The 13,648-nt window shown below is 43.1% G+C and overlaps 1 protein-coding gene across 1 annotated transcript in view; it reads left to right on the top strand.

The window, feature by feature from the left end:
• LOC126987746 (lachesin-like) overlaps positions 1-13,648 on the top strand; it is a 124,290-nt gene that overhangs the window by 89,127 nt on the left and 21,515 nt on the right. The window contains exons 4-5 of the mRNA XM_050845036.1: positions 5,703-5,821; positions 13,013-13,220. Of these exons, the coding sequence (XP_050700993.1) occupies positions 5,703-5,821; positions 13,013-13,220 (327 nt within the window). The remainder of the gene's footprint in view (positions 1-5,702; positions 5,822-13,012; positions 13,221-13,648) is intronic.

Genomic DNA, 13,648 nt, shown 5'->3' with positions numbered 1-13,648 from the left:
AGAGAGAGAGAGAGAGAGAGAGAGAGAGAGAGAGAGAATTAGCGTGGTTTATCATTATCGTTAATTAAAACAGTAATAAGAGTACTCATATTAGTATTTACCCTTTCATTTTCTCTCTCTCTCTCTCTCTCTCTCTCTCTCTCTCTCTCTCTCTCTCTCTCTCTCTCTCTCTCTCTCTCTCAATCTGTCCCTGCAACTAAACCTCTTTCCTGTCACGTTCATCCTTCTCTCCCTCTCTCTCTCTCCCTCTCTCACTCTCTCTCTCTTTCTCTCTCTCCCTCCCTTCCCCTCCTCCCCTCTGTGTTTATGTTAGAGACAGCTTTAATGATGAGATTGTTGGGAGCATCACTCTGACTCTCACCTTTACTAGATTCTCTCTCTCTCTCTCTCTCTCTCTCTCTCTCTCTCTCTCTCTCTCTCTCTCTCTCTCTCTCTCTCTCTCTCTCTGCATTTATCTCTCGTCCTATCTGTTTTTTTATTTTTTTTCTTCTTAATTTCCTTTCCTTCTCTAATTATCTTTCTCTATATGTCTCCTTTTTGTCTCTTACTGTTTTTGCTTTTTATTTATTTATTCGTTGTTTTGCTCTTTCTTTCACCTTCTTTAATATATTTCTTCCTTTCCCTCTACTTTTGTTTGCATTCTTTTCTCTCCTGTTATATTTTTCTTCCTTTATTTCAGTTCCTCTTCTCTTCTCCTTTTTCTTTCATTTCACTGTTTTCCTTTTTTACTCCTTTTGTCCATTCCCTACTTCTTATCCCACTTTTCTTTATCTCTTGCTTTCTTTCTAATTCCTTCCTTCCTTTCTATCTTTGCTTTCTTCTCCAAGCTTCATCTCTTCTTTTTTCTCTTCTCTTCTCTCATTTCTTTTTCTCTTCTCGTTTTTCTAGTACATATTTCCTTCATGATCTTTCGTTTCTTTCATTCATCTTTTTTAACCTTTTTCCTTTTCTCATCTATTCTTTTCTTTTATCCCCTTCCATTTATTCTCTTTCCCTTTCCACCTCTCTTTTCCATCCGTCTTTCTTTCCCTCCCTTCCCGTCTCACTCCATTTCTTCCTCCTCCTGTCTCATTTTTCTTCCTCTCCTCTCCTTTCTCTCTCTCTCTCTCTCTCTCTCTCTCTCTCTCTCTCTCTCTCTCTCTCTCTCTCTCTCTCTCTCTCTCTCTCTCTCTCTCTCTCTCTCCATCACCTGTACAAAAACAACAACAAAAACAAATTCCACCGATACCTCACGCAACTTTGTCATAATCACCACCACTATCACCACCACCACCACCACCACTACCACCACCACCACTACCATCAGCACCACCAGCAACAGCAGTATGATTCAACGTGTTCCAACATCCCCCAACATGATCCAACCTTTCCCAGCATCCACCAACATGATCCAACCTTTCCCAGCATCCCCCAACATGACCCAACTTTTCCCAGCATCCACCAAAATGATTTAAAGGCTGGTATTACGAGACACTTTCGGTTCTTACATCAGCTATTTCTAAAGGTCAAAGAGGGGATCAATCAGTTTCTAATGAGTGTTTGTTTTAGGCTCAGGGTACAGAAGAAGGGTCATACTACCACCAGGGTCATACAACTACCCCTGGAAAGGCCCACAACTCCTACGAAAGCCTTGTCAAATATGTGTTCTTTGGCGGCGAAATGTCTTTTAAAACGACCCTTAACCTTTCCCAGCATCCGTCAGCCACTTGCAGTCTGAGTTGGTGGCTTCTGACTAGGTTGGTGATATATACTAAAGGAGGATGTGGAAAGAGGTTTATTTTCTCAAGGGTTATGGGTGGGAGTGCATATGGAGAACTGACGTCAAGGAAGTGAAGTCTCGTGCAGTAATGCCTTTTGATTTCCCGCTTTTCCATACGTCTTTGTTTCCCATACTTCCCCCATTCCCATTTTCCATTTGCCTCGAGGGGATAACTAAGGTATAGATGACGCCGCCTGTGTAAAAGTTTCATTAATGCCCGACACTCAGCTCTCAGCCCTTCTCAGTTCCCAGTAGCGAGAGAGCGAGAGAACTTTAGCGCCATCTCTCGGCTACTCTAAGAGCCAAATGTTGCCGATTTCGCCCTCTGTGCCAGTTCGGTGAGTGGGTTGGCTTCGGTAGAGAACGCTTCGGTTTTCTTCCTTCATATGTGTTTATCTTTGCAGGAGTGCCTAATGCAAAAATATTAGTCCACTTATTACTATTATTTCTGTTACCATTATTTCTTTGCGCTATTGTGATATCTGTTGGTGCTTCTGTGTCTGTCTGTCTGTGTCTATATTGTTTTCCTTCCTTGCTTTTTCCTGTCCGTCCGTCAGTTTGTCTGTTTGTTTATCTGTCTGTTTTTCTGTATGTCTGTCTCATTGAAGTTTTGGATGCTGATAAAGGAAAGAAATAGGAAAAAAAAGACAAACTCGCCCGAAAGTCTATGAGTGTGTGTGTGTGTGTGTACTCTTTCTTTTCCGTACAAAGGGAAAAGCGCACACGGCCGCTGCAAACTCAATGTAGCATTTAACACGATCGTAACCTCTCTCTCTCTCTCTCTCTCTCTCTCTCTCTCTCTCTCTCTCTCTCTCTCTCTCTCAATCAGTGTCTGTGTTTGTTTGTTTGTTTCTCAGCCTTTATGTATTTCTGTTTGTGTTATGGGTATGTATGTAAGCCTCTGTATGTTATCTGTCTGTCTATCTATCTATCTATTAGTCAATCCATAACTTGGTATTTCCTATATCTAACTTTTCATCCTCTTTCTATCTATCTACATCTATCTCTCCCTCTATTTATCTATCATTTAACTCTGAAGAAGAAGGAAGAAAGGAAGGGGAAGAAGATATGTGATGGAGAGGAGAGGGAAGATCTGGTGAAGGGAAGAGAGGAAGAGAAGAAGAGGTGAAGGAGACGTGTGAGAGAGAGAGAGAGAGAGAGAGAGAGAGAGAGAGAGAGAGAGAGACGTAAATTAGGGCGGATTATAAATGTGACTGATTCAACGTGGCCTCGGTATAAAGCGTTTCATCCGCTCACCCAGACCAACAATACAACAACGTGCACAGGATTTGGAACATTGCCAGACCCTCCCCCCTCTCTCTCCCTGACCCCCCTTCTCTCTCTCTCTCTCTCTCTCTCTCTCTCTCTCTCTCTCTGGCTTTTATCTCTTTTCTCTCTTATCTTTCCCGTTTCCTTGTCTTTCTTATTCCTCTTTTGACTAGTAACTCTTTCTTGCCTTCTTTCTTTCTTTCTTTCTTTCTTTCTTTCTTTCTTTCATTTTTTTGTTTATTTGTTTCTCTCTTTCGTTCTTCCCTTTTCTCTCTCTCTCTCTTCATTCTATCATTTTTGCCTAGTGAGTAAGAGAGAGAGAGAGAGAGAGAGAGAGAGAGAGAGAGATAACACGATTTCGAATAATAATAATAATAATAATAATAATAATAATAATAATAATAATAATAATAATAATAATAATAATAATAATACGGTCACGTGACTCATCATTTACCGGTCAGCTACACACGACCTCATTTGCAAACACTCTCTTCCCTCCTTCTCCCTCTCTCCCTCTCTCTCTCCCTCCTCCGCATACTCCTACGCCCTTGTGTATTGGACGCCAGCCAGCTACATAGGTTTTTTCTTAAACATTTTGACTCTCAAGAACATATATTTGACAAGGCTTTCGTAGGATTTGTGGGCATTTCTCTATGTAGTTGTATGACTCTGGTGGTAGTCTGATCCTTCCTCTGTACCGTGAACCTAAAATACGACTTATCAGAACCAGATTGATCTCCTTTTTGGCGTCTGTAAATAGTTGGTTAGAGGAGTGGAAGGGTCGGAGGATACCGCAGCCATTGAGTCTTCGGCTGTTCTTCCTTCTCTTTCTTCTTCCCCTCGTGCGTGTGAGTGATCGGCGCCTGAATTGCAGTTTACACGCATCAGCTGATTCTTCTTCCTTCCAGCGTTGGGCGGAGAAATTACGTACGGTCAATATATTCACTCTTATCGTGGTCCCTTCTCCCTCCCCTTACCCCCCCCTCTTCCTTCCTCCACCCTCTCCCTACCCTCTCTCTTTCTCATCGTGCGTGTGTGTGTGTGTGTGTGTGTGGTGATGGAGAAGTATTGGTGTATGGTAGTAAATAGTGGAGTTTGTGTGGATGGGTGGGGGTGGAGAAGGGTTGGGGGCGTTTGGGGAGGGGGGGGGGGTCTTCTTCTTCTCATTCTTCTTCTTCTTTTTCTTCTTGGTCTTCTTCTTCTTCTTCTTCGTTTTCTTCTTCTTCTTCTTCTTCTTCTACTTCTTTTTCTTCTTCTTCGTCTTCTTTTTCTTCTTTTTTCTTTTTCTTCATTTTCGTCTTTTTCTTCGTCTTTTTCTTCTTCTTCGTTTTCTTCTTCTTCTTCTTCTTCTTCTTCTTCTTCTTCTTCTTCTTCTTCTTCTACTTCTTTTTCTTCTTCTTCGTCTTCTTTTTCTTCTTTTTTCTTTTTCTTCATCTTCTTCTTCTTCGTCTTCTTCTTCTTCTTCTTCTTCTTCTTCTTCTTCTTCTTCTTGTTCTTGTTCTTCTTTTTCTTTTTTCTTTTTGTTTTTCTTGCTTGCTTGACTATAGTGGTTTTGATTTATTGTTTTATGATATTTTTTGGTGTTTTAATATCTTTTGTTTTTTTTTTGTTATTATTTTTCAGGTCGGTTGATTAAAGGTGAAGGGCAGTGCTTTTTTTTGGTTTTATTTTGGTTATTGTTTTTCTTTTTTTATCATTCGTGTGCGTGTGTGCGTGTGTTTCTCTCTCTCTCTCTCTCTCTCTCTCTCTCTCTCTCTCTCTCTCTCTCTCTCTCTCTCTCTCTCTCTCTCTGGCCCTTATCTCTTCTATCTCACTTCCCTTTCCTTGTCTTTCTTATTCCTCTTTCAACCAGTAACTCTCTCTCTCTCTCTCTCTCTCTCTCTCTCTCTCTCTCTCTCTCTCTCTCTCTCTCTCTCTCTCTCTCTCTCTCTCTCTCTCTCTCTCACACACACACACACACACACACACTTTCTTTCAATCAATGTCTCGCTCCCTTGCCAGTCACTTCTTTGCCCTCGCTTTAATTTACCGCAGGTCATCCCCTCTCTCTCTCTCTCTCTCTCTCTCTCTCTCTCTCTCTCTCTCTCTCTCTCTCTCTCTCTCTCTCTCTCTCTCTCTCTCTCTCTCTCTCTCTCTCTCTCTCTCTCTGTTCCTTTTTTCCCCTCTCTCACTCACACACACACACTCTCAGTTATCCTCTTTCCTCTTCTTTCCTCTTTTTTTTTCTCTATCAGTCTCCTTTCCTTCTTTCCTGTTCCTCTTTTCTTCTTTTCCTCGTCTTCTCTCCTTCACATTTACTTCTTCCTCCTCCCTCTCCTCTTTCTCTTTACTTTTCTTCGCTGTTTCTTTCTCCTCTTTTCACTTATCTACTCTGCTCTTTTCCTCTCTTCCTCCTTTCCAGTACTTCACTCTTCCTTTTTCCTCCTCCTTCTCTCCTCTCTTTTCCACTTTTCTTCGCTGTTTCTTTTCTCCTCTTAATCCTTTCTCCATTTCGTATCTTCACACCGTTCCTTCTCCTCCTCTTCTACTTCTACTCTCTCTCACTGTCCTATCGTTTTTCTCTTTTTCTTTTGTTTTTTTTCTCCTTCCCACACCAGTACAAACTATCGCCCTTTTTCAGCCTCACTTCCAGCCTCGCCGTCCCTCACTCTGTCCCTCTCTCCTCCCGCAGTAGTGAGCGAGGACAAGGATGAGCTGCCGCGGTTCATTGAGGACGTCCCCAACATCACGGTGACAATGGGACGCGATGCCCTCCTGCCCTGCACCGTGGAACAGCTCAAGGGCTTCAAGGTGGGTAGCTGGGGCCTTCTGGATGTTCAAGAGAAACAGTCGTAAAGGAAGTCAGATGTGTTTATATGGAGGTTAGATGCATATATAGCTGGGAAAGGAACTCAGTGATTAGCCCATCTTCAGGAGCAACCATGGGTATAAGCTGTCTGGTCTCTTGTAGTCTCTTTATATTGGTTTGTATCCTTGTGTGAGTGCGTATTGAGGTCTTCCAGTTTACTTGTTATTGATAGATACTTGAAGACGTTGAACGGGGTCGCCTGGTACTTACTCCTGTCTTGGTGTAGGTTATTGTATGGGTAACTGAGGCCTTCTGGGTGTTATAATGAAGGCTGAAGTCGACACTGGGGTCTTCGTTGCGTGATACTGGTATACTTGAAGGCTCTCGAAAGGGGTTGTTTGGTACGTATTGCTTGTTATCTTGGTTAGGTTGTTGGGAGGATAGCTGAGGCCCTCTTGGTGTGTCATGCTGGAGTAGTGGGTATTGAGGTCATTCTGGTTCTGCGTGGTTCTGGAAACAACTTGAGGGCTTTGGATGGGGTTGCTTGGTTAGGTTCTTGTGAGGGTAGCTGAGGCCCTCTTGGTGTGTCATGCTGGAGTAGAGGATATTGAGGTCTTTCTGCTCTTGCGTGGTTCTGGAAACAACTTGAGGGCTTTGGATGGGGTTGCTTGGTTTGGTTGTTGTAAGGGTAGCTGAGGCCCTCTTGGTGTGTCATGCTGGAGTAGTGGGTATTGAGGTCATTCTGGTTCTGCGTGCTTCTGGAAACAACTTGAGGGCTTCGGATGGGGTTGCTTGGTTTATGGATGTAGTGAGACAGCTTTATTCTCGTATTCGTGGAAGGTGACTGGTTCCTTCTTTTGATTCAATGATTACAAGGAGAATGAATGGAGTATAATCACCATCGCTCTTGAATCAGTGAAAGAGAATGTCAGAGAATGCTTCCTGGTGTGAAGGGGAGCGTCTACGTGTTTCAATCGTGTATTTGTTGCCTGTATCTAAAAATGAAGCTCTACTCTCAGTTGTTAAGATTATTCCCTCACTTTTCACTCTTCATATATCAGGTAAACAGTTTGGTATTTCTTGGTAAGCGAAACCGTCGTACCTGATGAACTGTACGCTATTTTTTGTATTACCAGCATGTATGAAATGTTGAGGGCAGTATAAAACGAATCTTGTATTTCAATTAATGCTCGTCGTGAAAATCAATTATGAGCGAACGTCACGGGATTTCAGCGTCCGTGGCGTGCCTGATGAGTGTATAAAACAGCGAAAGCCCGCGGCAAAAACCCGGCCAACACACGTCAGAAAACGCTCCTCAGTTGACGGCCGCAATTAATTACCAAAACACTGGAACAAATTGCGGAAGAAATAATCCAACACGAAAATCCTGTCAGCTTCAAATGCCGCGCCGAACGAAAAATGGGACTCGAGCAGGGATCATTCAAACGCGCGCTTCGACCAACCAGCCAGCCAGCCAGTTTGTGCTATCCCATCCCATCCCATCAGCACCCAATTATCCAACACCAAAACCCTGTCAGCCTCAAATCCCGCGCCGAACGAAAAATGGGATTCGAACACGCAACCAGCCAGCCAGCCAGTTCGTCCTATCCCATCCCATCCCATCAGCGCCCAATTATCCAACACGAAAACCCTGTCAGCCTCAAATCCCGCGCCGATCAAAAATGGGATTCGAACACGGATTATCCAAACGCAGCGCCTCGACCAACCATGCAGCCAGGCAAGTCCATCCCATCCCATCCCATCCCAGCGTCCCATCAGCACCCAATGAGCCGCTGTTTGCCTTCCACCTCGACACCCAAAGCTTTCTCCACACGGCAAACGCAGCTTCCATTTTGACACCTGGATGGCCGCTTTGTGCCACTAAATGAGAGGCTGAAGCATTAAAACACTGACAAAGGCGCGGCAAAATTGGACATGAGGACACGGTAAGCGAGGGAGAGAGAGAGAGAGAGGGAGAGAGAGGACAAGGGTATGTGTTTTGTGCTAGCCGCCACCTGCCTGCTGCTTCTCTCTCTCTCTCTATCTCTCTCTCTCTCGTGTGTGTGTGTGTGTGTGTGTGTGTGTGTGTGTGTGTTGAGCTCTAGGGGCGTGACTAGGTTGGCTATTCTTCTTTCTCGTCCTTGTGTCCTCCTCTTCCTCTTCCTCCTCCTTGTCCTTGTGTCCTCCTCTTCCACCTCCTCCTTGTCGTTGTCCTCCTCCTCCTCCTCCTTTCTCTCCTATATTTCCTCCTGACAATCCCCATTCATTCTTGTTTTCTGAGTTTATTTATCCATTCACAATAATAATGCAGACAAATTTCGACTGCCATTCAAACATTCAGACAGGGAAATAATTTTGTTGGGTCCAGTCGTCATTGCGTGCGCGCAGTCAGGGCCAACAAACAAACCGACTGGTCGACAGGAATAATACATGTAGTGGTGCTGATTCGTTTTCTATGACAATGACAACAACAACAACAACAACAATAGTAATAACAGCAATATCAACTACTTCTACCGCCTCCCCCTTTTCCTCCTCCTCTTCCTCCTTGTTCTCCTTCTACTTCTCGTCCTATTCCTCCTCTTCCTCCTCCTCCTCCTCCTTCTTCTCCTCCTCCTCCTCCTCCTCCTCCTCCTCCTCCTCCTCCTCCTACTACTACTACTACTACTACTACTACTACTGTTACTAACTATTCAAACAAAACAACAACAAGAACAACAACATCAACAATCGCAACAATAACAAAGACATCACATTCAACACCATACAACCACCACCACCACCACCGCGTTGCTCGGTCCCAGTGGAAGGGCTTTGGCGGGCTTCCAGGCGTGTTATGGATAATTTTATGTGTGTGTGTGTGTGTGTGTGTGTGTGTGTGTGTGTAAATCTGTACTCGTGTGTCATTCCCGTCTCTCTCTCTCTCTCTCTCTCTCTCTCTGTTTTTTTCTCTCTTCCTCTTAAGTCTGTTTATTTTTTCCTTTTAAAAGTTTTTTGTCCTTCTTCCCTTCCCTTCTTCCTCCTCTCTCTCTCTCTCTCTCTCTCTCTCTCTCTCTCTCTCTCTCTCTCTCTCTCTCTCTCTCTCTCTCTCTCTCTCTCTCTCGTCGCGTTTCCTGTTCTGCACCCAAATGTTTCCTTCTTTTGTTTCTTATTTTTCTTTCTGTCTTTCTTTATTATTTTCTTTTGTTTTGTACTCATGTTATTTTTTTGTTCCCTTTTCCGTGATGTCTAAGTTATTTTCGTGGGTTATAAGAATATTCACAAGCGAAGAGTTTTCTTATCTTATCAATTAATCTTATCTTTATTTCGTATGTACATTATTTTTTTTGTCTCTTTATTCATCTTTCCGTCTAGCATTATCTTTTATTTGCTGCTTTCTTCTTCCTAACGTTGCCAAGGTTTTATTTTTCGTTTATGTTTTTAAGCACAACTGAATTACTATAGCCTATCCCTTTCTTCTTTATTCCTGTAATTCTCTCATTCTATTCCTCTAAGAGTGTTTTCCAGTCCACTCTCCTCTCGTTCTGGGGTCTTATGAGTGTTTTTTTTCGGTGCATGGTACAGAAGAAGGATCAAACTACCACCGGGGCCATACAACTACCCACGGAAAGACTCAAAACACCCCAGAAACCCAAATAAGTGGGTTATTGAACCGAAATGTTAAAGAGTGTGACCCTACATCGTCTGCACTCGGTTCTGTTCCCCTTCGGCCTCTCACCTTCGCTGTCCCTGTCGCGGTCATTATCTGTTCGACGCGAAGGTTCGGTGGCGGAAATCGAGGCGGTGGGGTCGAGGGCGTCTTGAGGAGAGGGGCGTCGGCCAGCACAAAGCCCCCCGGATATTGCCTGCAGCCCGCCTCCCTCTGTCTCCGCGCCCTGATGTCCTGCTCCTACCTGGTATTGTGTGGAATGAAGACCAAGGAGAGGAACAGAGAGGGAGAGGTTGGTTGTACAGAGAAGGGAAAAGAAGAGCTGGGATGGAGAGAGAATGAACAATGTAAAGAATTGGAGGGAAAGAAGAAAGGAAGAGAAAACGAAAGAGGGGAACTATTATCAGATGAAGAGAGGAGGAATGTAAGAGAAGAAGAGAAAAGAGAACTGAACTGGAGAGAAGAACAACGCCTGGAAATGGAAGGGAAGAGAAAACAAGAGAAGAAGAGGAAAAAATAAAAAAAACTGGGATGGAGAGAAGAGGAATAACGAAAAGAAATGGGAGGAAATGAAGGAAAGAAGGGAGGAAAACACAGAGATGATAAAGAAGAAGAGGAAGATAACAATGAGAAAAAAGGAAGGCGAGAAATGAAGAACAAGTACGAAGGAAAGAAAAGAAAATTGGAAGAGGGAGAGAAGAGGATTGCGAATGGACAGAGTAAGGAGGAGGAGGAGGAGGAGGGGGAAGAGGAGGAGGAGGAGGAGGAAAGTCGCAGCAAGAAATGGAAGAAAGTTTTGAAGGTAAGAAATGATTCGTTTTATTCTGCTTATTTTCCTTAAAGGCGAGTGTGTGTGTGGGCGCCTGAAGTGGTTACCCGCATACCGCCTGTCTTGTTTATTTTTTTCTTGTTTTCTTGTTTTCTTATTGTTTTGATTTTTTTCTTGTTTTCTTGTTTTCTTATTGTTTTTATTTTTTTCTTGTTTTCTTGTTTTCTTATTGTTTTGATTTTTTCTTGTTTTTATGTTTTCTTTTTGTTTTGATGTTTTCCTGTTTTCTTGTTTTCTTATTTTTTTTTCTTGTTTTCTTGATTTCTTATTTTTTTTATTTTTTTCTTGTTTTCTTGTTTTCTTATTGTTTTGATTTTTTTCTTGTTTTCTTGTTTTCTTATTGTTTTGATTTTTTTCTTGTTTTCTTGTTTTCTTATTGTTTTGATTTTTTCTTGTTTTTGTTTTCTCTTTGTTTTGATGTTTTCCTGTTTTCTTGTTTTCTTATTGTTTTGATTTTTTCTTGTTTTCTTGTTTTCTTGTATTCTTATTGTTTTGATTTTATTCTTGTTTTCATGTTTTCTTATTGTTTTTATATTTTTCTTGTTTTTATGTTTTCTTATTGTTTTTATTTTTTTATTTTTTTCTTGTTTTCTTATTGTTTTGATTTTGTTCTTGTTTCCTCGTCTTGTTATTTTTCTTTTTTTCTTGTTTTCATGTTTGTTTTATTTTTTTCTTCGTCTTCTTGTTTATGTTCGTTCTACTTGTTCTTCTTGTCCTCCTCCTCTCCTCTTCCTCCTCCTCATCCTCCTCCTCCTTCTCCTCTTCCTCCTCCTCCTCCTCCTGCTATTACTACTACTACTACTAACCATTCAAACAAAACACCACCAACAACAAGAACAACAACGTAAACACTCACAACAATAACAAAGACACCACATTCAACACCATACAACCACTGTGTCATTTTTTCTCTCTTAAAAATGATAACACAGAAAAAAATAAAGAAAAGAATAACTAGAGCTGAAAAACAGTACAATAAAAAAGAAAATATAGTAAAAATAGGGCATATTTGAATGTGATCTATCTTTTTTTCTTCTTTTTACAACAAAGGAGACAGCTCAAGGACACACAAAACAAGGAAACAATAATAAAAAAAGCCCGCTACTCGCTGCTCCTAAAAAGAATCCAAAGAGGTGACCGAAAGACCTGAGATTCACCTGTAGTTTTCTCTAGGATGGTTACCTTTGTGGATCCCTTTCGTTATCAGCTGGAATGCGGAAGGTTGGTCATACTTTCACCGGACGATTCATACACCGCTTATTCCGGCCTTAGTTGGTTGTGGCTCTCGGGTTTCCGGCTATCCGTCATCCTTCTTCCTCCCGACAGATGGCGTGACGGAGGTACACACGCAGAGGTTCTCAGTCCGCGCTCTCTTTCTGTTACTCTTCGCATTTTTACTCCACTTTTTGTTACTCCTCGCCTTTCTTTCTCCCGTTCTTAGTCATCCATGCCTCTGCTTTTGCTCGTGGGGATTTTTACTCCACTCTTTTTTACTCCTCGCCTTTCTTTCTCCACTTCTTAGTCATCCATGTCTCTGTTTTTGCTCGTGGTTTCTGTTACTCTCTTCATTACTTTGTCTATTGTGTCTATTGTGTGTTCTTTGTCTATTTACTTCGTCATTCCTGTTGTGGTCATTTTCATCTCGTTTCATTGTCTGTGTCTTCCTCTTCTTCCTCCTCTTCCTCCCTTTCTTCCTCTTCCTCTTCGTCACGATCTTCAGTCATTGTCGTTGTCATTCTCCTCTTCCTCTTCCTTGTCCTTGTGTCCTTCTCTTCCTCTTCCTCCTCCTTGTCCTTGTGTCCTCTTCCTCTTCCTCCTCCTTGTCCTTGTGTCCTTCTCTTCCTCTTCCTCCTCCTTGTCCTTGTGTCCTCTTCCTCTTCCTCCTCCTTGTCCTTGTGTCCTTCTCCTCCTCTTCCTCCTCCTTGTCCTTGCTGACCTGTTACGTTAGTGGTCTTGTCGTAATCCAGATGTTTTTTTTCTACCCCTGGATCTTTCTCACATTGTTTTCCCGTTTCCCGTGTAGCTGGCATGGCAGTAAGGTGGGCACGTGACTAACTATTGATATTCCTTCTACACTAATCTTTGTTTATTTTTCCATTCTTGGACCTCCGCGCATTGTTTTCCTGGTTCCCCTGTAGCTGGCGTGGCTGATATTCCTTCTACACTAATCTATGTTTTTTTTTCCATTCCTGAACCGCCTTACCTTGTTTTCCCGGTTCCCCTGTAGCTAGCGTGACTGATATTCCTTCTACACTAATCTTTGTTTATTTTTCCATTCCTGAACCGCCTTACCTTGTTTTCCCGGTTCCCCTGTAGGTGGCGTGGCTGTAGCTGGACAAAAAGAATCATTATTATCAACTTCTTTTTTGTTCCCATGACTCCACCAACGTTACTATTATTTCTCTCGTCACAATCACCTTCTTTTCCATTCTTACCCCATTCTCACCTTGTTTTCCAGGTGTTCCTTTCGGTGGCTTGGGTGCAGGTGGACACGATATTCCAGCATTACTGTTTCTCTTCACGTTTCCATCCCGCTTCTTTTCTTTTCCATTCCTGCCGCTCCCTCACCTTGTTTTCCAGGTGTTCCTTTTGGTGGTGGCGTGGGTGCAGGTGGACACGATACTCCAGCATTACTGTTTTCTTCCCGTTTCCATTCCACTCCTTTTCTTCTCCATTCCTGCCGCTCCCTCACCTTGTTTTCCTGGTTCCCTCTAGGTGGCGTGGGTGCAGGTGGACACACAGACGATCCTCACCATCCACAAGCAGGTGATCACGAGGAACCCGCGGATCGCGCTGCTGCACAACGACCACCGCTCGTGGCACCTGGAGCTCAAGAACGTGCGGGAGAAGGACCGCGGCTGGTACATGTGCCAGGTCAACACCGACCCCATGAGGTCCAAGCAGGGATATGTCGACGTTGTGGGTGAGTACTGAACCTCGCCTTTTATTTTGTCTTATTTTTACGGTATAAGAAGACATACCAAAGTCAAACATCTTGGCTTAGAGAACAGACGAAGGTTGAAGATATTTTGATACACAAGGATATTTAACCCGTCCGCTGCGATTGGCACGGATTTCGCCTTCACTGGTAGCCTGGTAACATATGCTCCCAGGTCGTTCTGTCCCTCTGTGGTGGGTAGTGGAGTGTTTCCCATGTGGTATTGGTATGCTGGATATCCCTTCACTGGTAGCCTGGTAACATATGCTCCCAGGTCGTTCTGTCCCTCTGTGGCGGGTAGTGGAGTGTTTCCCATGTGGTATTGGTATGCTAGATTTCCCCTCCCAAGATGAATGAATTCACATTTTTCTTCACTAAATTGGAGCAGCCACTTTTTGTTTCACTCCTGTAGC

Source organism: Eriocheir sinensis, chromosome 66 (genome assembly GCF_024679095.1).
Source record: "Eriocheir sinensis breed Jianghai 21 chromosome 66, ASM2467909v1, whole genome shotgun sequence".
Lineage (NCBI taxonomy): Eukaryota > Metazoa > Arthropoda > Malacostraca > Decapoda > Varunidae > Eriocheir > Eriocheir sinensis.
This window is presented reverse-complemented; position numbering and strand designations above follow the sequence as displayed.